Raw genomic sequence first — 27452 nt, 5'->3', positions numbered from 1 at the left:
GCCAGCCTGTGAACACTATTTTAGAGCTTGTACCCTCGAAATGTTGTTGTTGTTGTTGTTGTTGGGGTTTGATGGCGTATAAGCCACTTTGATTAAAAAACTGATTAAAAACGATGATTAAAAACGAAATGATTAAAAACTCCAATTTGCTTCAGAAAGTTGAAAACTTCAGGAATATTTGCATTATCACCAATGAAATTCTCTCTAGTTATTGGTTTCCAAAGGTTAACCACTGATAGTAGAGTTGTATTTTTGTCTTGTTTATAGTATGGGCATTCAATGAGAATGTGTTTAACAGTCAGATTTATAGAACAATGCGTACACTGTGGTGGATCATCTCCTGTGAGTATGACTATTCTTGTCTTGAAAGGACTATTTCTTCTCATATTGATGTATGGACACTGGAATGCCAAATTTTAGAATCCTGTTTAATTTGAAAAAGTTTATTATTTGTTTGAGAGCCAGAGTGCTGTCCATTCTGTTAGACATGCACCATGAATGATTTGTGGATAGTCTGATGCTGGAACAGAGATATTGGTTAAATCTAAGGTAGTTGGATTTTTTGCAGCTTTATCGGCCAGTTCATTACCAGAAATTCCAGAATGTGACGGAATCCAGTAGAAGGTGACCAGTTGGTGGAACTCTTCAATCTGCAGTAATAATCTTCTAATTTCATTTAGAACAGGGTGAACTTTATCTGAGAAGTTACATAATGCCATAATTGAGCTGAGGGAATCAGTGTAAATAACAAATTTTAATCAGCAGTAAGAACAAAGATTTTCTAAGGCTAGTTTAACTGCATATAATTCTGCTGAGAAGATACTGAATTCAGGTGAAAGGGATGCTGAAATAGTGGTGTTTGAAAACACAGCAGCTGCTCCAACGTTTGAGTTGGATTTAGAGCCATCCATATAAATTGGGGAAAAATCAATATATCTATGAGTGTGAAGTGCATGAAGTTTTCTTATATTTGATGCTTGTAGAATATTCTTTCCCCATTGGCAGAGGTAAGTGTCACAAGTCGGTAGAAGGGCAGGACTCCATGGTGGTTAGGTGCAATTTACTACCTGTTGTACAGAATGAATGGAAATATTCCAAACCTGCATCAGTTGAAGAAGGCGAAGACCAGCTGATTTTACTGTGCTAGGTCTATTTCTGTAGAGGTTTTCTAGTGGCATATTGAATAGATATGGCTGAATGGGATGCGAGGCACAACTTTGTATTTTGACAGCATACTTATACTTCAGTAACAATGTTTTCCTACATAATGTTAGTGGCAGCTCATTAGCATCAATGTAGAGACTATGAGCTGGCCATGTTCTGAATGCACCAAGTGCAATCCTCAAGGTGCTGTGCTGAACTGGATCAAGCCAGTGCAGTGCATGTGCTCTGGCAGAACCATAGACAGGAGCACCATAATCAAGACGGGATCTGATTAAAGCCCTGAATAACCGAAGCAGGGAGGTGCGATCTGCACCCCACGTTAGGGAGGATCAAGTTCTAAGTATCTTTAACTTTTTTATACAGGAAGTATGTACATTTTTAATATGGTCTAAGAAATTTAATTTGTTGTCAAGGATTAATTCTAGAAATCTGATGTTAGTAGTGACTGAGATGAGACATTGGAAATTTGAAGTTCAGGACCCAGATGAAGTTTGCGTTGTCTAAAAAAATGGATTGCAACTGTTTTCTGCTGAGAGAGTTGATAGCTGTTGAGGCTGGCCCATTGTTGTATTTTATTTAGTGATATCTGAAGCTGTCTTTCAACAGATTTCATGTTTTGGGAATGAAAGGAGATGGTAAGGTCATCTGCATAAAGGGAAGTCTCAATTGTGCTTGGAAGCTGTTTAGTGATAGAATCCATTCTAAGAGCAAAAAGAGTGGCACTCAGTACTGATCCCTGCGAACACCTTCTTCCTGAATGAAAGTTGCAGAGATGGCACGTTGGTATTGCACTTGGAACGATCTAGAATGTAGAAAATTCTGAACAAATTTGGAAGGTTGCTCCGTAGACCGAGAGCGTAAAGATCACTAAGTATGCCATGCTGCCATGTGGTGTCAAACGCCTTCTCTATATGTATTGAAACTATTACTAGATGTACGTGCTTAACGAAGGCATTCAAAATGAAAAATTCAGCCTTGGCCCGAGATCCAAGCATGACCTGTTTTTTCGAAAGCCGTGTTGATTATGGCTCATTAGACGTTCTGACTCAATGATCCAGACGAGTCTACTGTGGACAACTTTTTCAAGGATTTTGCAGAGGCAGCTTGAGAGAGATATTGGTCTATGGCTATGGGAGTTGAATGGATCTTTTCCAGGCTTTAGGACTGCCAAAAGAAAAGAATGATGTCAAGAAGCTGGATAAAATTTTTTTCTAAAAAAATGTGATTGTAAAAGAGCAGAAGGAGGTGCAAAACTTTGTCATCAAGATGTTGCAGCATGACATAATAGATCCCATCTGGTCCAGCAGCACCATTGTGAGCTGTTTTAATGGCATGTAAAAGTTCAGAATATTGCAGCGGTTTGTTATATGGTAGAGTGAATGTAGTTTGGAAGTTATTATTATTTTACTATAATAATAATAATAATAATAGATTAATTCTGTTCTTTACTGTTTTTTATTCGCTGGAAAGATGTAGTATAAGCAAATGCTGCTGATTTTTCAGCAAAGGTATTTCCAAAAGCATTTGCTATATCCAAGGGACTTGATAGATCTTGTCCATTACAGGAGAGAATTGGAGATGATATGGTTGGAAACTTATCATATAGCTGTCTTAATCTTTTTCTAAATTATTTTGCTATCAGTGTTTCTGTTGATGCTGGATGCAAAGCGGGTCCAGGATTCTTTTTGGCTTGCCTTTGTATGAAACGTGCTTTTGCCCTTAATTTTTTATAATTTATCAGATTGGTTGTGGTTGGATAATGCTGAAACAAATTCCAGGCTTTATTTTTTGCTTTTTTTGTTATTGTGCATTCCTCATTCCACTAATAATTATAATGTTTTCGGCCAGTGTTTCTTTGGCCACATTTAGGAGATGCAACGTGATGTAATCTGTCGCATCATAAACAAGCTGGAGACGGATTTTTTTAGCATTAGCATTAGTAGAGGCATATGATGCAAGAAAGCAAACTTATACAGCATCAGCCAGAAAAAAAAAAAAAAAAAACTTCCACTTCACCCCTCCGTTCATTCGAAATACCTGACCAGCTGAGCCTTAAATTTATTTAGGCTATCAACTTCCACAACAAGGGATGGAAGTCTGTTCCACCAACCAACTACCCGCTGGCTAAAGGCAAATTTACAAACATCTATCCTACATTTGTCTTTCCTCAATTTGAATTTATGCCCTTTCAGGTGATAATTCAAATGGATTTCATCAGCACTGAGCATGCTCAAACCATTCAAGGCTTTATACACCTCTATCAGATCACCTCGGCGGAGCCTAGTCTCCAGACACTGTAATTTGCAAAACTTAAGCCTTTATTCATAAGAGCAACACTTTGTTCCATTCACTAACCTTGTTGCCCTTCTCTGCACTCATTCCAGCAGCTCTACATCCTTCTTGAAATGAGGCCTCCAGACCTGTATACAGTACTCAAGGTGTGGCCTGACCATTGCCTCATACAAGGGAATAATCACCTCCTTATCCCTGCTAGAAAAATTCCTGTGTATCATTCATAAGACACCATGAGCTACTCTTGCAGCCTGTCTGCACTGCTCAGAGAACTTCATATCAGCCTGCACAATTACCCCCAGGTCCTTTTCATTCTCTACCACTGTCAGTGTATTACCGCAGAGTTGATAGTTGCTCTGGGGTTGCTGTTTCCCACACGTAGTATGGGAAACAGCAACCCCATTTAACATTTGTCAATGTTAAACTTCATTTGCCACCTCTCAGCCCGTCTACTCAACCTTTCCAGATCCTGTTGCAGCAGCAGCATAGCGTCAGTAGTGTTTTAACAACCCTGCCAACTTTTGTATCGTCTGCAAACTTGGACATTAAGCTTGATATACCATCATCAATATTATTAATAAATACAGAAAACAATAATGGACCCAACACTGAACCCTGAGGGACTCCACTAATAACATTAGTCCACGATGAGCAGTGTCTATTGATTACCACTCTCTCTGTGTTCTCGCCCTCAACCACCCCTTTATACATAGCAGCAATTTGCTTCCAATGCCACACTGCTCCATTTTGTGCAGCGGTCTTCAATGTGCAACAGTATCAAAAGCCTTTCTAAGATCCAAGTTATTCCCTGCATCCAGTTCTTTTGTAACTGCATCATAGTATCCAATCAAATTGTTCAGGCAAGTCTTCCCCTTAATAAAGCCATGCTGTGTCCGAGCTATAACTAAAGTCTTGTCTAAATGATCCTACAGTGCTTCTTTAACCAGTGACTCCATTAATTTTCCTGGAACAGAAGTTAAACTCACAGGTCTATAATTACTCGTGTCAGCCTTTGATCCTCCTTTGTGAATTGGGATCACATTTGCACATCTCCAGTCTATGGGTACCTCCCCTGAGTACAAGGAAGCTCTCATAATTATGGCTAAGGGTTTGCTTACTTCCTTTGCTGCCTCCTTTAATATAACTCGATAGATTCCATCCATCCCGGGTGCCTTTCTTGTGTTTATCTTCAACAGTTTCTCCTCCACTTTACTCCCAGTTATTTCAAGATTCTGTAGCTTACTGCTAGAGTTGAATACACCTCTGGCATTCCCCTTGCTGAATAACTCCTCATGTGTGAATGTCGATGCAAAATATTCATTTAGTTTGTTAGCTACCTGAGCAGGATCATCAACAGTTGAACCATCGATATCAAGTGGACCAATCTGATTCATCCCTTTCCTTCTACAGTTTACATAAGTAAAGAACTCTTTGCTGTTTTTCTTTGGCTCCCTTGCAAAGATTTCTAGAAATCTGCCTTCGCCTGCCTAACCTCCTTTACAACTTGGTTACAGATCAACTTATATCTATCATAGGCTTCTGTGTCACGTGTTAATTTATATGTATCCCAAGCATTTTTCTTCTCTGCCATATGGCTCATTAGTTCATCTGACATCCATTTAGGCCTAAACCTTGAACAATATTTCTTAGTTGGTATGTAAACCCTAGTAGCTTCCAAGTTAAGTTCTTTGAATGCTTCCCATTTTGAATTTGCTGTTGGTAACATCATCAGTTGGTCCCACTGTATAGAATTTAAATACTGTCTCAGACCATCGTAGTCGCCTTTACGAAAGCAATAATCCTTCCCTTTACCCCTGATGGTAGTTACCTCTTTGAGTAAATCCCACTTGAGCACACTGTGATCACTGCCACCTAGTGGTTCCTCTTTCAGCAGATTCTTAATGCATGAAGAATCACTACTGATAATCAAATCAAGAGTATTACTCCATCTAGTTGCCTCCCGAATGTGCTGATAAAGAAAACAATCATCCAATAAATCCTAAAAAACATTTCTAGTGTGTGAGTGACCAACCCACAAATACCAGTCAATATCTGGGAAATTAAAATCCCCCATTATAAGACTCTGATTTACTGGCCCACTCTATTTCCCTGTACAGTTTCTTATTATACCTATCAGAGTCATTAGGCGTATAGCACACTCCTACACTCAACTTTGATCTCCCAGTGCTTATGTCACACCAAACTGACTCGACACTGCAATGTCCAGCGATGTCGACTGGCTTCACTTTCTTGGATTTCATGTGTTTCTTAACTAATAGCATAACCCCTCCTCCCTTCCTATCCTATCTATCCTTTCTGCAGACGTTGTCCCCAAATTCCAGTTCTGCATTCCTTATATCTGTGTGACACCACGTCTCTGATATCCCAACAATATCCGCCTTTGATGCTTTGAGCAATACCTCAAATTCATCAAATTTATTTACCCAACCCCTAGCATTGGTGTACACGCAGGTATACATGCACCTGTTCTTTTTCTTAGCTACCCTAACAGAACCCATGTGTTTACTTGTACCGCAATGACTCCCAGCAGTCTCTGAAATATCCTGCATCTTGTTTTCCAGGCTTTTTTTCATTCCAATAGAAGCAGTGTAAGAATCACTTTCACCTTTGCCAGTGGCTATTGTTAATCTTTTAGTCCTTGTATCTCCCCAAGCTAGCAGTTTTCCGACCCACCTAACACTGTCTCGATAGCATCAGCAAATATTCTTGCACCCTTTCTATTTAAGTGTATCCCATCCCTGTAGAAGCAATCCCTTCTGTTAACAAGTACAGACCAGGCCAAAAAAAATTCTACCCCTTGAGCCTTGCACAACCTTTCAGGGCCGAATTGATCAACAAAGCTCTCATCATATACTCCCTCCTATCGTGTCTGGGCAGAATTGCAGACACTTTCAAATTCAATCCTAATTCACGGCTTTTTTTCAACAGTGACCTGTACTTGTTAAGTAATTCTGCTGGTCTCCTACTCTTAATATCATTAGTGCCAACGTGTACAACTATATCACCTTTTGTGCCCTTAAAAGATGATATCTGCTCTACAACGTCATCAACCTTTGCCCCTGGCAGACATACCCTGGGCCTGTTCCACGTATCCTTTTTACAAAGCATGTTCCCCGTTTCCCTGACAATACAGTCACCAACAACTACTAGTTCCTGTGGGACAAACGCATTCTGCCTTGGGGTTTTGCCACTGTGTTGCCTGTGACCAAGTGTAAGCTCTGGCGTTGATGTGGGCAGTTGAGAGCTTGATGGGCCCCCTCACTTTAAGTACTTCGAGGGCATCCCCTGTCCTTCAAGTTCTCATATAGGCCCATAACAATGCTGAGTTGTCGCCTGATTTCGTTACACTGCTTGCATCGTGCACACACAAGGACATCCCCCATGGCAATATCATGTCCCATACCCGATTGCTCCACAAACATCATCCAAGCAGTGCATTTTAAAAGGCTGTGATTCAGAGGACAACTGCCTTCCTCAGTTCTCCTCTGAGCCACAGCACTCCCATTAGCTTGCGCCTTTTGCTTTGCTGCTCTGGTCTCAGTCATGATTTCGATTTAATTTCAATAAAAAAATTCAATTTCAGTACAAAATTATAAACCTAAACTTGTATCCCAACACACTTATAATGCTATATATATTTTTCAGTATCAAATATTATCTATGAGTTCTGCTGATATAACTACCGTATCAAGTTATGTATTAATTAATTGTTTCGTTTGTAATCTAAGTCGTTATATGTATTTAGTTAAAAGTACAATTTAATTGACAATGAAGTTTAACAAAATTAGTAGAATTTGCTGATTAACTGACAATATTATATTATATACTATACTATACTAATGCTATCTAGTTCGGGATATAACGTATCGTATAACAATGGCACAAGTTACGAACTGTAAAACTACGGACACTTAAGTATTAATTAACTTCCAAATCTCGCTGTCTCAATTCAGAATAAACTAATGATCCTGACTAGGTCTATAAGCTATTTATAGAAAATAATTTGATGTATCAATTGGTCAATAAAGCGGCTAAATATGGCTAAAAAACTTCTCGTTCAGCGGAGTGCAACTTGTAACAAGTGGATATGATATCCTTACTGATACGTTTATGCAATTACAAGGCCGAGTAAAGAATAAATACACCAGATTAATCAGAAAAACACGAAATAATGCTATACTACTAAATTTAAATCAAAAGTTTTAGAAAAACAATAATTTCAAATCAATAAATAAGAAAATCCACTTGGCGGCTGTGAACACATCTGGCTCCCACTAGCCTTGTCAGCAGAAACGCGTCAGCATTTTGCATCTCCTAAACGCGTTGGAGATTTAGTCCACATTTAGGAGATGCAACGAGATGTAATCTGTCACATCATGAACAGGCTGGAGACGGATTTTTTTTTCTCATCAAAGGATATTGACTGGAATTTTGCCCAGTTTTCTCGGACAAATTTCCATCTCCTGCATGGTTGAGTTAGAGGAGTCTGTGCTATTAATATGTTGCATACAATTGGGAAGTGATCACTGCCCATAGGATCATTAACAACATACCACTCTATGGTCAGGACCAGTACTGCAGAACAAATGGAGAGATATATTGCTGAGGTTTGTTTAGTTGTGAGCTGTGTGTGTGTGTGTGTGCGCACCAGTATTGAGTAAGACAAGATTTGGTGCCTCTAAAAAGCTTTCAATGAGTCAACCCCATCTACCTAATTTAGAAGCACCCCATAAGGGGTTGTGCCCATTAAATTCCTCTAATATACAGAGAGGTGGAGGTATCTGTATGAAGAGGTCTTCGAGATCTTTTAAACAGTAAGTATGGTTTGGTTGTAAGTAGATTGAAACCTAGTGCTATTGCAATATGGAGAGTTATATGAACAGCAACAGCTTCTATTTCAGTTTGAAGTGGAATATGTTTAGTCGGGATCTTTGAATTTATTAGGATTGTCACTGATCATGGATGTCATCAGCATTGCAACGAAAGCCTCTGCAGTTCCACTGTAGAATACAAGGCATTATTTGTGTTTAATTGATGGAGCTGTATCTGACTGCTTTTTGAAGGTGACTGGCTTATTACGTTCCAATTTTTGTTCCTCTGTTTTGGAGAAAACTGGCTGACCAATGTCCATTTCTTCATCAGCATAGATTTCTAAAATAGGATCTTTCTGTATTCATGTGCCGTCTGTGTCCTGGATATTTTTCATTGCATTTGAGTTTGTAATATGGAATGTGGTAGCACTCTTTGAAGGAGATGCCACTGGTACTATCAGAGGAATATTATTTGCCTGATCTAAGAGTTTGGGTTGTTCCTTACGTATACTTGGTTGTTGTTCAGAGAGGATATTTCTAGCCCAATCAGAAATTGATTCATTAGTGGGAACTGTGACATCAGTTTGAGTGGGAACTGTGACATCAGTTTGAGTGGAAACTGTTTGATACTTTTTTACGGCATTGGCATAGGTTACATTTTTGTTTATAGGAAGTACAACTAGTTTTCTTGCTTCTTGGTTCCTTACTTTGTTCTCAACCTTGTATTTTACTATTTTTTTATAAGTTTTCCATTTTTCACATATCTTGGAATATGCAGGATGATCGCCTTTGCAATTTGGGCAGGTCATTTTTGTAATCGAACAGTCACTTTGTATGTGATCTGAGGACCCACATTTAGGGCAGACAGGAACTCCTCTGCATACAGTTTGTGAGTGGCCATACTTTTGGCATTTATAACATTGTAAAGGATTGGGAATGTAGGGGCAGATACGGCAAAGTAAATAACCTGATTTTACAGAGGAGGGTTTGAGTTTTATTGGCGCATCAGCAACTGAGGCTATAATGCGCACAGAGGAGGGTAAGTTGGGTGTATTAAAGGTGAGAATAATATTTCTGGTTGGTATAAGTTGATTATGTTTTTTAGTCATTATATATTTTGCTTGAATTACGTTTTGTCCCTGTAGCTCTTGGGTTATTTCCTCCTTTTTGACATTTAAAAGGTCCCAACTGGATATGACACCCTTAGATGAATTTAGTTTTGCATGAGGAGATATTTTTACTGGAATACTGACAAAGTTTGTAAGCTGTAAAAATTTCTCCGAATGCCTGTGGTTCGTAGTGTCCACTAATAAGTCTCCTGATTGTAGTCTTTTAACAGTCTTAGAAGATCCTGAAATACCTTCCAGATGTTTTTGTATAACAAAGGGAGACAGTTTGCTCATAGGCTGACCAGTGTGCAAGTGGAAAATTAAAAATGATGGGCAGGTTGCTCCATCTGATTGGTCTTCTGTCTCTTTGGATTGTGATTACCTAAGTCATGATTGGTGCCATAGTCAATGTAGGTTTCAGGTCTTGAGCTTGAAGGCTCTAGGGGTGGATAAGTATTTTTATCCATGATAGCTCCTTTTGGCCCTGGGGGTTTGTCTTTACCACCCAGGGTACTGGCCCGCCACAGGGAGGCAGGAGCAGTGCCACAAGGTGACCAAGCAGCTCTGTTAGTGAGAGATATGAAAAAGAAACAGAAAGTTGTCTTTCCTTTCTGGGCCTTTGCCTACTTCCTGTAGTGTCAAAGAGCAAAAGGGCAAAAGCTCTTTGAAAAGATCACTTTAGGGAGCACACTATAATCGCTGGGCCATGGAACACTTGGCACCTGGGCCCCCTCAAAATGTAAGGAAGATTGGATCCTGCCATGGTGTCCATTATAACCTCAAAAGATATCAATCATACTCATGATGGTGGAAGAGATGGGAGAGGATTTGCCGCTCCCATCATGGGTTCCACCGCTTCAAGCCTCCAATAAGCAAAGTGGCGGTATTTCACCAGTTCATAAGAGTCATCTACCACCTAGTAGTCTTGCCTCCATAGCCAGGTGGGCAGGAGCAGCAGTGCGTAGCACACGCTTCTTGATTAGACCGGGGTTCGAGCCCATGAACACCAAATACAGAGGATGCGGGAAGGTCAGGGCATATCCCTGCATATCCCTGGAACAATATATAGCCTTAGTTGCTAATGCTCCTAAAAACCAAATAACAAACAAACAACCACCTAGTATTACCTGGTAACACAGAGGGCACAGAGGGGTGACATTCCTCTGTGTGGTGTGTGCGCCACACCTCAACCTCTGCTTATGTTCGTTTGAACCTCAGTGGTCACCTATGTGTGCTGGGTACCGTATTTCAGGACTTGCACATGGAGGTTATATCCAGGGTTTCTAACAGTCCCACCATCATGAAGATGTAAGCAGAGTATTTGACAGTCACAGACCGACTGGACTTTGCTGAAATTAGGTCCATTTGGCTTGAGTGTCACTCGAATATCAGTTCCATCAGTGTTTTAGACTCTTGTAGCAAGCACAGCTTGGCATATCTGAGAGCATGTCTGCACATTCTATTATTTGTTTATTCAAGGACTATTATTTGTTTTCAAGCATTTGTACTCATAAGGAAAACCACTTTGCAAGTAGAAGTTCAATCAGGAATATCTTAAAACACAGAAATATATTAAAGTATCAAAACTTTTTCACACACACTCTTGAAATGCTGTTTATCTTCAGTAATCTAACTAAAAAGATTACAAAAATATTATATTAAAACTTATAAAATATGTATGCAGAAGGTAATATATGCATGAATTACAGCTGTATTTATTTCATACATAACCTGCAATTAATCTGAAGGAAAATTTTTCAAAACTTCCTTAAAATTCAACATACAGTAGAGTAAAATGAACACAATAGCTAAAATTTAAATTGCTGATGAAACCTATAACCTGTTTTTTTTTTGTACTTACTTGTACAGCAGCAAACTTGGATGAAATTTGCTAATATCTTCTGGAATTTCACTGTTATCCTCTTCGGCACTAGGAGACTCATCAGCACTATCTAATTCCATACCTATATATATATATATATATATATATATATATATATATATATATTAGTAATATTAAACTGTTAAGAAGCAAAATAAGCAGAAAAAGGAAAATAACAAAAGTTATCATATGTCTAATGCTCCAAACCCACGCCGCACAGCAGTAAAGGAAGAAGCAAAAGGAAATCAATAATGTGTGATTTGTAACGTAAATAAAGTGTCTGTGAAAATGGAAATGAAAAATACACAAAGTGCCTGAACTAAGAGAAGTTTAAGGGATAGTAGAAATTGGAAGTGAAGTAGTGGTGAAAAAGTGAAATAATTTGAAAAACTTAGTACAAAAATGAACTGGACTGAGGAAGCAAACAATATACAAAAATAATTTTATACAAATAAGAAATAAATAACACAATATTCAGATATGGGCGGGCAATTTTAGCAAGAGGTTGAATCAAGGGATGGCAAATATTCAAAATCTGAAATTTCATTAGGGGACTACTCCTGACCATCTATCAGTCACTGCATTTCCAAACTTGTCTATAGTATTAGAAAAAGGGGTGGAAGCAAATATGCAGCCTTTATCGTAATACTAACAGACAAGTTAGTCCCTACGCAGTGTAAAAATTAAGTTTATAATGTAATTTTAAATTTAATACAAATTTACAAAAGTGTAATGTGAAATATAATACAAATGTTTGTACAGTGCGGAAGGGGTAAAAAGTAATTAAATTAACGTGGTTAAAAAATGTAAAAATTCAAATATACAGCAGAGATATTTAATCAAAAAGTGTGGACAAGCAAATAGTATAGGGAATGGTAAAATTCTTGGGGAGGGGAAGGGGAGAAAATGATGGCAAAAGAAGGCGAAAATAGTGAAAGGATGCAGGATAGTTTGAGCGTTCGTATCACCCACGTATTACACAAATAGTATTACGAAGGAGGAAAAAATAGAAAAAGACAGTACAAAGATAAAAAGTATAGAAAAAGTCATTAAAAATACTGAACTTACTGGGTGTGTAAGGCCCGACCTTAAAGAAAGGGTTCTGGTATAAGCAAGCGTTAGTAAATATGGATGTTAACACCATAGGCTTGTAGATGAGAAGGGAAATTGAAACTAAAACTAAAAGAAAAGTGGGTGTTACCTGGAGTCATTAAGTCAAGCGGAGGAGAGACGTACACAGCCAAGATGCAAAAGGGGAAACAATGACAAGCCACCAAATTATATAGATTAGGAGATGACCTCTATCGTTGAAGAAAAAAGAAAAAAAAAAAAAAAATGTGGGAAGATGGCCTAAAAACATGAAATGCCAGAAATAAGGCAGCAGGAATACAAATATGTAAAGGAACATGTGGAACAGAAAGTAAAACAAGAATAATACCGATCTACAGGAGATGAAATTCTGGTGAAATTTTAGATGATCATAGAACAGGGTCTATAGATCACGGCTCCAAACTTCCAAGTTAATAAACCGCTGTAGACAGAGAAATGCACTGTTTGGCTATATCTGAGGTTGATTTAAGGTTGGGTGAATCTATTGAAGAGCGTGACAAAAATTCCAGCAGGCAAAAAACTTTGATGGCGACAGAACAGAAAAATTGAAAACCATGAATAAGAAGAATTTTTGTGTCCGTTGATAAATTTTTTTCACCAAATAAAAGGCCTGGTTAAATGATGCAGGTTTCATAAAGAAAAACAAAACCATTCACAACACATGGCTATCAAACAGACAGTAGATCTGAGACCGGAGTCAGAGAAGCAAAGTGCCAAAACTAGTGGTTATTATCAGGGAAGATACTTAACTTAATAAGTCCAGAAATAAAAAGCCAAATGTAAAGGATTCCAAATGGTAGAAAGGAAGAATTAAGACAAAATGTGTGAAAAACTTAGAGAGTAAAGCAACAGGAGTCTCATTCCGAAAAAGAACCTTAAATGGAAGTCATGAACAGTGATTACTAACTAAGTAGTGGAAATAAGTAGTGGAATGGAACAAAGGGTTGCTCTTACGAAAAAAGGCTTAAGTTTTGCAAATTACAGTGTCTGGAGACTAGGCACCGGCGAGGTGATCTGATAGTGGTGTATAAAGCCTTAAATGGTTTGAGCACGCTCAATGCTGATGGGATTCTTCCTCTTGCTCAGAATAATCACCCGAGAGGGCATAAATTCAAATTGAGGAAAGACAAATGTAGGATAGATGTGTGGAAATTTGCCTTTAGCCAGCGGGTAGTTGGTTGGTGGAACAGACTTCCATCCTTTGTTGTGGAAGTTGATAGCCTAAATAAATTTAAGGCTCAGCTGGACAGGTATTTCGAACGAACGGATGGGTGAAATGGGAGTGGTTTTTCTTCTTTCTTTTGGCTGATGCTGCATAAGCTTGCTTTCTTGCATAATATGCCTCTACTAATGCTAACCCCCACCAAATAATATACAACTGTACAATACCTTTAACATGGACAAGTGTCAAATAAATCGAAATTGAATTTATTTTTAATTGTTGAAGAAACTATACTGAAACAGAATTTGATGAAAAAGGGGGGTATATTATTATTTAAAAGCTTGTTATAAAAAACTTGTATTGCTTGGTGAAAAGGATATGGTTGCTGCATTTGTTGGCTAATCTGATAGCTTGAATACATATCTGATAGCTCGTTTTGGAAAAACAGAGTGCTAAGTGAATCCACGCTAAGCGAGCACTGCATTCCCATAAGGTAACATATGTATTTGTGAGTTGCAGTCGGTGCCATAGGATATTTCCTAATCAATAATAAATGGTAGTGAAAAGATGCAGAAATGTCGGTCAAAATATTTAATATTCAAATATTTGTACATACAAAATATTCTGCATTACATGAGTGTATATTTATGTGGTAACTACTTATGTATCAAAATTAAACTTAAAATTCCAATTAAGATCATGAATTTAATTAATCTAAATTGATGAATTTAATCATGAAAAATGTGTCAATTTTGGGTTGTACTTTGGCCCTCTTCCTGGTAAACTAAAAGAGGTTTTAATTTTAAATCCCCCGCAGCATTACCACCCAACAATAAAGTCAACCGATCCTTCGCCACTTTGAAACCTGGCATGTTTTTTCTTCTTTCAATATGAAACTTCTTTTAGGCGTTCGTTTCAAGAAAAGTCCTGTTATATCTATGTTAAAATCTTATTGAGAAGTATAACACATAATATCCCTCTTCAATAATTTTAACGAGTTCTTTTCTGAAAGTTTCGGCTCCTTGATCTGCACTTGCGGCATCTCCCTGCTCTATTCAACCAGCCCTTACTAGTTTTAAATGGTTCCATATTTTTTTTTTAGATGAGTTTTCTTCAGATCATCATATGAGCTCGCTCTCTCTCTCTCTCTTATAATATTTAACTTAACTGAATTCTGCATTGGATATTATCTGCAATGAAATTAGTTAAAGTCTCTCCATTTCAATCCTAATAGCCGGTCTAGCCCTAGTTGCTTGCAGTGGAACAGCTGTCTTTCCCACCGCTAAAATTAATTCTTTATTTTTTATAATTGTTCTTACTGTTAAACTAGCCAGTCCTAAATTATGGCACTCTTCCGCTTGTCATTGACTGGATTTGATTTGCTTCAAAGTGTCTAATTTAATTTTTGAATTCAGTCTTTTTCTAACATTTGTAGTCTTCGTACTGCATCCAGACTTTGCTTTTTCATTGTTATCCTCCATTATTAACTCTTCAAAAATGTAACTGCATTGGTTGCATTAATTATGATACAATGTTTGAGTAAACTGTCCATTACGCACGATGTCTAATAGTGTACCGAGTGATAACAAGACTTCGGATAAATGCATATAAAGCAAATATTACAAGCAATATACTTGATCATTTTTTAAAATGTTGATCTCAGAACTACGTAACAAATCACTGTACTGCAATTAAATTAGCGTGCGAGAAAATTTCACTGAGTGTGTGAAAATTTCTCAAGTCGGTGTGGGAAATGTTTTAACGCTGTTCTGCTATTTATTTTCAAGCTATCGGCGCCATCAAATGAAACGATTTCGTTAAATATGCTAAAAATGCAATCTGTAAAAGAGCATTATAGTGATTTGTGACATTGTTATAGTCAGATACGAGTTATAATATAAGAACAGCATTATAGTGAATCAGCGTCAAGCGAACCGCGTTATAATGAGGGCCTGCTGTAGTATTTTGTGAATTTTATTGGAAATATTAGATTGCCAATGTCATTTGTGAGGCAAATGACATCAAAAAGTTAAAATAGTTTCTTTTGTCATAAATGTTAATAAGATGAGGAACTGCATCATTGCAGAGTGTAATATTCAGATCAAGGAAGTTGGCTATGCAATTATCAACATTTTCTTAATTGAGTTTAAGTTCAGAGGGGTAAATATCTGCAGCTAAGTGTTCAAAGTCGGAATTTAAAACTAAGATGCCATCCACATACCGGAAAGATAAAAGTTTATGATTGGGATTGCTAGTAAAAAATAATTCCTCATAGTAGTGTAAAAACAAGTTAGAAACAAGGCTGGAAATTTGTGAACCCATGGGAACTCCAATTATTTGTTTGTATGCAAGCTTGCCATCGAAAATGAAGTTACTGTGTATGCAAAGATTGACGAGGTTGTCCCAAGTGCTCTCGTGAATATTAAGCTTCTCATGGTATTTGTTAAACAATTGTTTTAGCACACGCACGCATGCACGCACACACACACACACAACAAAAGGCAATATGATGACTTAATTTAAGGTAAAGACAAAGGTAGAGATGCATCGTTACATTGTGCCATTAAATAATTGAACATTACATGATCGTTGCATATTTATTGATATAATTAAATCTATTATGCAGTTGAAATTATTTTAGTCATAACCTGTAGTACAAAGCCACAGCTAAACTATAAGTTGGTTCATGTAGTAGAATTTCTAATGTATTAATTACTTATGCACAACTTAGGGTAATTGTGAAGAATGGTAATAGGGGTATTAAAATTAACCTTAACATATTGAACACTATAAATATTTAAAATTTTAATATTTAAATTTATCACCTGCTGATTACTGCCTGTATACATTGATGGGCACTCAACAAGGACCAACACCTATCTGTTTCTATGATCCCTATTCCAGTTTTGACAGATTTTTATTAATAGGTAAAGAAATTATATAAAATAGGGAGTTAATTTAGTTGTAAGCTAGAGATAATGGGAGTTTAATTTGGTTGTAAACTGGAAATAGTGGATAGTTAGTCCAACAGAGAGTGGTGCAATTAATTAAAATTATAGAATTAACCTGAAGACGTCCTTACCGTTGTGAAGTTAAATAAGAAAAGACCAAGTACATTTTTTGTCTTGCTGCTATGCATGTGTTGCAATGCCCTCTAACCAATTTTGCTTAGGTTAGTATTATGCGAAATAATAAGGAATAGATACATGCATCTGTTGTTTTTAGGATTAAAATAAAAAAATAAAGGAATAATGGGAAATGAAAATGAAATAAAAGGTGTAAAATAAAAAAAATAATAAAGTAAAAAATAAAAAGTGAGTCTAATGCCTGCTAGTATAGTAGTTATCACCAAAGGTAATTTATCATAACAAGCAAGCGAAAAAGGACCGCACCATTGCAATATGTGTACAGTTATTTGGGTTTTTTTTTTTTAGTAGCGTTAACAACTAAGGCCATATTGCTCCGGGAATATGCGGTGGTCATTCCCTGACCTTTTTGCATCCTCTGTATTTGGTGGTCACGGGCTCGAACCCCGGTCTAATCAAGAAGCGTGTGTTATGCACTGCTGCTCCTGCCCACCTGGCTACGGAGGAGCAATGTGTACAGTGGTTTCAATACTGCAAGAAATATACAGAGAACGATTATGGTATATCTGATATACAGCTAGCTTACTAAATATAGGATTTAACAATCATAAGATTTCTAAATTCAATTAGAGTGCCACTGCCCATATATCTGCAATAAACAAGATGGTGGAAAACGTTCTGTCCATATATGTATATATAGCATTTTGATAAGATGACATTTACTGAAATTTAAGGGTATCCCATTACGCTTTAGCATAATTTAAATTACTTAAATTAATTTTATACATTCTTAAATTAACTTTATACATTCCCTATCAATATAATTATCCTTACATTTATATAGAATTCTTAAGCATTGCATTCTTATTATATTTGCATGTATGTTTTTAGAGATGTTAGCCTGTAAATTTGGGAGGCTAATGGTATTAAAACTAAAGTCCTCTCATTTATCATATATTTTAGTTTCCATGTGTTCCAGTTCAATAGAGATGAGAATATCCAGGTATGTGGCTCTAGTGTGGTCGTTGGAGTTAATGCAAGTAATGTCCAAAACCAATGGGTATATGTAGGTAGCGATATTATTGAATTCTAGTTGATTGATGTTAAGCAGGTCATCTACATAATGATACGTTATAATGCTGTTGTTAATCTTCTTTTCATAGTGGTGTAAGTGTAGGTTAGCAATAGCATGGAATAGCAGGTGCCCATAGCTATTCTCCTGTTCTGAACAAAAACCAATGTGCCATTGCAAACGTAGTTGCTGAATAAACATATGTTTAGTAACCCAGACCAGAAAACTTTATTACACTTCAAAATATTTTTGAATTTATTGTAATAATTGTCAAATACTGTTTTTAGATTCTGGTGTGATATAATTGAAGTATCTAAAGATTGTGAGATCTGACTGACCTGTTTATTGCTTTGAATGGTTTGAGTAAGTTAATGCTGATGGCATCCTTTATCTACTCAGACTACACACACGAAGGGGACATAAATTCAAATTGAGGAAGGATTGTTGCAGTACAGATGTGCAGAAATTTCCCTTCAGCCAGTGGGTAGTTTGAATAATTTGAAAGAAAACTAGATAAATTGTTTGAAGGGATGGCTGGGTAATACGAGAAGTTTTTTGGGTTTTTTTTGCTGATGCAGTATAAGTTTTTTTGGATCATTTTCCATTACTAATATTAGTATACTACTAATCATCATCATCATCAGCCATTTTCAATCCACTGCAGGATGAAGGCCTCTCCAGCAACTTTCCTTGTTCCTTCTGTTTTGATCACTGGCCATCCATTTACTACCCACAAACTCATGAATTTCATCTATTCATCTCCACCTTTGTTTCCAAGTTTTCTTCTAGATCCTCTTGGGTACCATTCTATTATTTTCTTACTCCATCCGTCATCATGTCTTCAAGCTATGTCCTGCCCAAGACCATTTTAGTTCTTTAGTTTTGATAAGAATGCCCTTTACTTGAGTTTGCTGTCTAATCCATGTGTTTCTCTTATTATCTAACAGTCTGATTCCCAATATAATTCGTTCCATTCTTTGCTGTGTAGTTCTCAGCTTCTCTTCCATTCTTTTGGTGAGTGCCCAAGTTTCACTTCCATAAGTCATGGTGGGGAGTATACATTGGTTCATTATTTTACGTTTCAGACAAACTGGGATATTGTTCTTCAGTATATGACTATATTTCCTGAATGCTATCCATCAAAAATTTTTTCTTTTCTTGACTTCCAGCCATTTATCATTATTACAGCTAATAACTTGTCCCAGATAAGTATATGACTCCACCTTTTCATTTACTGCTCCTTCAGGCTCCTCCATAGCCAGGTGGGCAGGAGCAGCAGTGCGTAGCACACGCTTCTTGATTAGGCCGGGGTACGAGCCCGTGCCCACCAAATACGGAGGATGCGGAAAGGTCAGGGAATGACCACTGCATATCTCCGGAAAAATATGGCCTTAGTTGCTAATGCTCCTAAAAACCAAATAACAAACAAACTGCTCCTTCAATCATTATTTCCCTTTCTGTGGCATACTTGTTCATCATTACTTTTGCTTTAGCCATATTCATCTTTAGTCCAAAATCCTTACTAACTGTGCATAACTGATTAAGATTTTCCTCTAATTCTTTGGGATGGTGGCTTATGACCACAATGTCATCTGGAAATCATAAATGGTTTTTGTACTCTCCATTCACATTGGCTCGTTTCTGCGACCAGTATAATCTTCTGAAAGCTTCCTCAAGGGCAGCAGTAAACAGCTTCGGAGATATTGTGTCTCCTTGTCGAACTCCTTTCTCGATTTTAAATTTCCTACTGTCTTTGTCTAGTCTAATAAAGGAGGTAACGTTCTCATATATTTTCTTCAAAATCATAATATGTGGGGTATCTATGCCTTGTCTTTCCAGTGCCCGAAACATTGCCTTATGCTGTATGGAGTCAAATGCCTTTTCATAATCCACAAATGCCAGGAATAATGGTGTTTTATATTCATTTGCTTTCTCCATTAGCTGTGATATTACATGAAGGTGATCCATAGTTGAGAATCCTATCCTAAAGCCAGCTTGCTCTTTTGGTTGATTCTCATCAAGTATTCTTTCTAATCTGTTAGTAATGAACCTTGTGAACAACTTGTAGATGTGGGATAACAAGCTAATTGGTTTTTAATTTCCAATTTCTGATTTATCTCCTTTCTTATGCAGCAAAACTATGATTGCATTATTCCACTGTTTAGGCATCACACCTTTTCTGGCCCCGAGTGCCAAGCGATAGTGCCCAAGCGATATTTTGTGCGATACATAGCGTTCTTTCTCAGCGGATTAGTTATATTTATTTTCCAGTGTCACTATTCTTCTTGTTTTTCTTAAGTGATTCTTTACTTAAAAGCTTTGAAGTAGAATCCAGAAAGGAAATACACCTTTCTTTCCTTGTGTATATATATATATAATCCGTACTAACCTAACTAAACCTCTAAACCACTTGGTCACTGGTGGCATCGCTCCTGCCTCCACGTGGCGGGGCTGGAAACCTGGGAGGAGAAAAACACTCTCCCGGGGCAAAAAGGAGCAAAGATGGACATAAATAGACATGCCACTTATGGATCTCATGATCCAGATCTCTCAAACAGAGAAGATTTAAATGCAGGAAATGCAAAACGGCAGAAAAAAGAAGGAACAGAAACCCCTGCTCCTCTTTTTTTGATACTGCATTCTTTGACTGACAATCCTTTGAGTAAGCTCTCCCCATTCTTAATACAGAAATGTCTTGAGAATGTGGCGGGCCCACCAAAAATGGTTAGAAGATTAAAATCCGGAGACCTTCTAGTGGAGATGAACGAGAATAAACACTCGGAAAAACTATTAAAAATATTGACTTTTGGTGGAATTCCCACAAAGGTTACCCCGCATGCCACCTTAAACTCCTCTAAAGGGGTAATAGCCGAGTGGGATCTCCTTAACGTATCTGAGGAGGAAATCGTTCAGGAATTAGGCGATCAAAATGTAATAAATGCCAAAAGGATAGTGATTAAGAAAGATGGGGTTCTTACTCCTACCCGAACGGTCATTCTTACATTTAAAACACCAATTTTACCAACAACTGTTAAAGCTGGATATTTAAGGTGCAAAATTCGACCTTATATTCCAAACCCAGTCCGGTGTTTTAAATGCCAAAAATTTGGACACTCACAAGCAGTCTGCAGGGGTGTAACCACCTGTGCCTCCTGTGGTTCAAAAGAGCATGTTCACACAGACTGCCCCAATGAAATACAAAGCTGCCCAAACTGTAAGGGGAATCATTCAGCATTTTCAAAGGAGTGCATCCAGTGGCAGACTGAAAAGAATATACAAAAGTAAAAAGTGGAACACAAGGTGCCATACCAAGAAGCAAAAAGACATTGTTTAATTTCAAATAAATTGCCATCTTATTCTTCAGTTGTAAAAAAGCAACAATCCATAACAGTACAAACAGATTGTTCAGTTCCGCCAAGCATCTCAATTTCTGATTGGGCCAGGTCAGTCCTCTCTACACCAAAAGAACAGCCTACCCAACAGCAATCAACTCATTCGGTAAACACACCATTGACAATACCGCTAGATAAAAATTCTGTACAACAGCCAGTTAATCAAACAAGCTCTGAAAGAAATAATCAAAAAACCAGTACTGATACCATGGACATAGATAGAAATTCACACCGAGATGAACCACTTCTTGAACTTCATGCAGAAGAGGAGGACATGGACGTCACTAGACCAAATTTCCCAAAAAGGGAAAAAAGACTAGACAGGCGCAAACAGACCACATCCCGTAAGCAAGCAGACACACCCGATAATCCTCAATAATGCACAAAATCATTCAATGGAATTGTCACGGACTCTGTTTCAGAGCTAACTTAGATGATGTTTATGACTTAATTACCGAATATAAGCCTGCTGTTCTTTGTCTAAAGGAAACAAACCTGACACCTAAAATAACTATGAGCATAAAACATCATATAATGCTTAGAAAGGATAGGAACGACTCTAATACAGCACATGGAGGTGTAGCATTGCTAGTAAACTCCAGAACTCCTTTCAGACCAGTCCCACTGCAAACAACTTTAGAAGCAATTGCTGCTAGAGTTATGGTTAAGATAGCGGTAACAGTTGTTTCCATATACCTTTCGCCAAACTATTCATACTCTCTAGCAGATTTAAATGATTTAGTTACTCAGCTACCACCACCTTTCTGTATCTTGGGTGACTGGAATGGGCATCACCCCCTATGGGGTTCCTCGCACCTTGATAAGAGAGGTCAGTTAATTGAAAAATTTCTTGAAAGGCACAACTTAACATATTAAACAATGGGACTCACACGTACGTGCATCTTTTCTCAAGGTCAACTTCTGCAATTGATCTTTCAATATGCTCGCCAAACCTCCTTCCTCTTATTGATTGGACGGTCGCTGATAACCTGCGAAATAGTGACCACTTTCCAGTAATATGGACACTATCGGCTAACTCTCCTCCTCAAACTGAGATAAAAACTGTTTGGAAATTTGACAAAGCTAACTGGAAGAAATATCAAGAGCTGGCACATCTAGATATTCAGACTATCGAGACCCTCACCATTGACTCTGCCGTAACTTACATAACTCAGCAAATGATAGCAGCTGCAGAAACCAGTATACCCAGATCATCCATGAAAACTCGCTCCCACCCAAAAATATGGTGGAACGAAGCCTGTAGCAATGCGAAAAAAGAAAAGAATAGATACTGGAACATATTTCGTAAATACCCAACCACAGCTAACCTCATACAGTTCAAGAAAGCTAGAGCTAAATCTCGTCACATACAACGAATAAGCAAAAAAGAGACATGGTCTAAATATGCCTCCTCTATAAACAGGACCACAAATATCAGAACTGTTTGGAATAAAGTTCGAAGAATTAATGGAAAATATCCACCTATAACCACTCCGATAATATATCTAAAAGGCAAAGAAATCTGCAATCCTCTTGATATTTCTAATACATTAGGTGAAACTTTTGAAAAAATCTCCGCTGTAACCGCATTTGAGCCAAGTTTCCAGGCACATAAAATACAAGCAGAAAAATATAATCTCAATTTCAATACTTCACGACAGCATCCATATAATGTACCCCTTACCATGGCAGAGTTACGTAGCGCACTTGCAAGATCCAAAAATAGTGCTGCTGGCCCTGATGGAGTGTACTATGCCATGATATATCACTTGAGTGAAGAATCCCTTTTTGCTCTGCTAAAACTGTATAATAGAATCTTTGGCGAAGACTACTACCCTACCAGTTGGCGTCATTCTATTGTATTAGCTTTCCCAAAACCAGGAAAGGACCATTCAGATCCAGCAAATTACCGACCGATAGCGTTAACTAGTTGTATAGGAAAAGCATTAGAAAAAATAATTAATGCCAGATTGACATGGTTCCTAGAGACTGAATGCATTCTAAGTCAAAATCAATATGGATTTCGAAGAACTAGATCAACACTTGACCTTATGGTCAAAGCTGAAGGAAATATACGAAATGCATTTCTCAGGAACGAACACCTAGTGATGATATGTCTTGACATCGAAAAAGCTTTTGATACAACCTGGCGGTATGGAATTCTTCACGATCTCTATGAATCTGGTATTCGTGGTCATCTTCCAAAATTTATCCAGAACTTTTTGATCAATAGGACCTTTCAGGTACGATTTCACTCTGCTCTCTCACAAACTTTTGTGCAAGAAGAGGGGGACCCTCAAGGTTCTGTGCTTAGTGCCACGCTCTTCTCTCTCAGGATTAATTCCATTACAAAAGTTATTCCCGACACAGTTGAAACTTATCTGTATGCTGACGATCTGGCGATCTCAAGCCACTCACAAAACATGAGTTTCATTGAAAGGCAGCTTCAAGGTACAATTAACAAGCTTGTTCAGTGGGCCAAAAATAATGGATACAGACTTTCAAAACAAAAAACAACAGCAATTCATTTTTGCCGTAAACGGAATTTACATCCAGATCCGATGTACATCTTGATTCTCATCCAATTTCTTTTCAACAGAGTATTAGCTATCTTGGACTAATTCTGGATAGAAAACTTAGTTTCTTAGAGCATATTAAACATATTCGTACAACCTGTCTAAAGAAGCTGAATCTCCTCAGGGCAATTTCCGCTATGTCATGGGGTGCAGATCGGTACATGCTGCTGCACTTATACCGGTCGCTCATAAGATCCAAACTAGACTATGGGTCACCTGCATATGCCTCAGCCAGAGAAAGTGTATTAAAATGGCTCGACCCAGTACATCACAATGCCCTCCGAATTGCACTGGGAGCTTTTCGTACATCGCCAGTTCAGAGTCTCTATACGGAAGCACATGAACCACCCCTATTTCTTCGTCGGCAAGCTCTGTTATTAAGTTATGCAGCAAAAATCAGAAGTTTCCCACATCATCCTATAAAGCAGTATTTATTCACCCCAAAATGGCATAATGGCATAATTTTTATTTTGTACCAAAATAAACCTTTGCAGAATAAACCATGTGGCATTAGATTACAAAGCATAACTACGTGCAGCGAACTAAATATGAATGACATAATTCAAGATATTAGCATGGCTATGCCACCATGGCAAATACCCCTGGCCAATGTTGACCAACATTTTCAACAATGGGGAAAGAATGCACTTCCAAATTTCAGTATTCAGCAGATCCATGCAACTCACTCTTTTCAGTTCTCTAGTTTTACCCAAATTTACACTGACAGTTCCAAGACAGATAATAAAGTTGGAGCAGCTGCAGTTCTACCAAACAATACAATATCCCAGCAGCTCCCTTTGGAGTACAGTATTTACATTGCAGAACTGTATGCTATCCTAATGGCTCTAGACAATGTAAAACAGTCATTATATCCTCAAACTATTATCTACACCAATTCCTTAAGTGCTGTATCTGCTCTTCAGTGTAAATTTCTTTCCAGTCATCCGTTTCTACAACAAATTCAAACCAAGTTAGCGCAGCTTCTTGCAAACAGGCAAAAATTAATTTTCTGTTGGATACCCGGGCACTCTGGAATCAGAGGAAACGAACAAGCAGATCTTGCAGCCAAGAACACCAGTCACATAAAATCAGACATTCAGATACCTTACACAGATTTAAAACGCATCATACATACCAATGTTAGAAAAAAATGGCTATCCATTTGGCAGGGAGAAAAGAGCAATAAGCTTTTTCAGATTAAAAAGGATCACAAGAAGTGGCTATCAAGCCTAAGAGGCAATAGAAAGGAAGAAGTAGTACTTGCTAGAATTCGAATAGGACATACTCACCTAACTCATAGTTATTTACTCACTCAGAATGACCCTCCACGATGCAGCAACTGTCAAACTCAACTCACAGTAAACCACTTGATCATTGAATGCCCATTATATCTGAGAGAACGAAAAACAGCTTTCTCTTCACATCTATATTCTTCTAATAAACTTACCTTACAACAGATTCTCGGAGACCGACAAGATATTAATGATGTTTTTACCTTCCTCAAATTGATAAACAAATATCACCTGATCTGAATCCTTTTATTTACTATAACAATCATGTATCAAATAAGATTGAAATAGGTGCATTATGGCCTTAGTAGCCCTTGCACCAATAAATCCAACAAACAACAACAACAACACCTTTTCTAATGCACTTTATCAAGAGCCTTGCCAGTTTTTGTGTTATGTCTCTTCCTCCCAATTTTAACAACTCTACAGTAACTTCATCTTCCCCCAGGGCTTTCTGATTCTTCATTTTCTTCAATGCATGTTCTACTTCATCAGGAAGAATATCGGGTATGTTGTATGTGTTGCTAATTTGCAATCCATCTTCCCCACTGCTGGCATCATTCCCTCACTCCTTGTATAATTCTCTACAGTAGTCTTCTGCTATTTGAATTATGCCTTCTCTGCTGTTTATAAGTACACCATCGCTATTCTTCAGTTTCAGTATCATTTGTCTTCCTGTATTACTGCTCATGGCTGCTGATTTAAATCCTTTGTTTTCCCTTAATGCTTGTTCTACTTTTCTTGTGTTAAATCTTCTTATGTCCTTTCTTAGTCTCTTTCTAATGGCTTCGGATAACTCAGTATATTAAATTTTCTCCTTGTCAGTGTTTATCTCGCTCTTCATTTTTCGCCTTCGGTTCATCACAACAAATGTTTCTTGACTAATTTTTTCTTCTTTGGATTTCCTTTTAATAAATAAACAAGAGAGGGACCAAAGAAGGACCCTATAGGTTTCCTTGGGCTTTATCACTTTCAGAAAGTTGTAATATTCCTCGTCGATATCTTGGTCCTGTGCAGTCTGCAGAAGTTTTTCTTCTGTTAGGAGAAAAAAGCAGTATGTACTGGAACTTAAGAACAAGTTTGATTTCCAGTACATAGTGCCTTTTCTCCTTTTCTGTTATCTCAAAGACCTTTGTATAATTTACTTGAGTCAGTTTTTTCCTTTCCTTTCCTTTCCTACATCTATATCAAGTGTACATCTTACCATTCTGTGATCACTTCCAACATTTACTTTATTCAGGACAGTAACATCATTCGCAATATATCTTCTGTTAGTGAGGATGAAGTCGATTTCATTAGTTGTTAATCCATTTAGACCCTTCCATGTCCACTTTCTGTTCACCCTTTTCTTGAAAAAGTGTTCATTTCTGACAATGCTTGAGATTCTGCAAATTCCACAAGTCTTTCGCCTCTTTCATTTCTTTCACCAATTCCAAAATTTCCTCTAGTTTCCCTTTCTGTGCTGTTTTGTCTTTTTCCAACCTTAGCATCGAAGTCCCCCATAATATAGTGGGTTTTCTGCTCATCTAGAAGACTCTCAATTTCGGTGTACATTTCTTCAACCTCTTCATCATCATGGCTCGATGTCGGTGCATAAATCATTATAACTTTTAGCTTGTACCTCTTAGAAATCTTGAGTATTAGTCTCTACACTACTAATACTAATACAATACTTTAGATCATTTTTCACTATTAATACAGTGGTTTATAATGCAAACAAATTGTATTATAAACCACTGTCTGCACTTACTATATAAACAAGAGAGGGACCAAAGTACAGTTACTGCGTAAATAATGCATACTGACCCCCCACCAAGAATGAAAAGTATGACAGATAAATGAGCATTAGGGTATTGCTTTTAAATTTTATTTTAAAGAATATCTGGGAAAGGTTTTTTTTTTTTTTTTTCTTTTCACAAAAGTTAATACAACAGGCTGAGAAAAGTTTAAATTTCCTTTCAACGGATAAAAATACAAATAAGAAATAGGAAGGTTTTTTTTTTTTTTTTGTTTGGTGGTTGTTGGCGCATTGGCTTCTGTGGCCATAATGCATCTCCGAACGTTGTAGTGTCAGTAGTGTCCTTAACAACCCTGCAAACTTTTGTATCGTCTGCAAACTTGGACATTAAGCTTGATATTTTTGCATCCAAGCCCTAAGCAGGATTGAAACCCACAACCTTTGGGTTGCCAGGCAGGCAGGCACTTTACCAACCCGGCTAGCCCGGTCTGCCAAATAGGAAATACTCAGGGAAGTAATTCTAGTGGCTACTATGGTTTTTATACCAATGAAGAAATATGTTCATGATTTATACCAAAATGGATGGCATATGAACTTAGTGGTAAGAAAAATGCACAAATGGTTATAATTTGGTAAGTGAGCATAAATTAGCTTATATTATCGTGCTAAGGCAGATAACAAAACAACTTTTAAAGTACAAAGAATTCTTTACTTACGTTAATCCAGAAGGAAAGGGATGAACCACAAG

General features: G+C 37.5%; 1 protein-coding gene across 1 annotated transcript in view; it reads right to left on the bottom strand.

Moving 5' to 3' along the window:
• CenB1A (Centaurin beta 1A) overlaps nt 1-27452 on the bottom strand; it is an 806494-nt gene that overhangs the window by 127025 nt on the left and 652017 nt on the right. The window contains exon 19 of the mRNA XM_090384002.1: nt 11259-11361. Coding sequence (XP_090240128.1) covers nt 11259-11361 — 103 coding nt within the window. The remainder of the gene's footprint in view (nt 1-11258; nt 11362-27452) is intronic.

This window comes from Mastigoproctus giganteus, chromosome 10 (assembly GCF_048544385.1).
Source record: "Mastigoproctus giganteus isolate SK-2022 chromosome 10, ASM4854438v1, whole genome shotgun sequence".
NCBI lineage: Eukaryota > Metazoa > Arthropoda > Arachnida > Uropygi > Thelyphonidae > Mastigoproctus > Mastigoproctus giganteus.
This window is presented reverse-complemented; position numbering and strand designations above follow the sequence as displayed.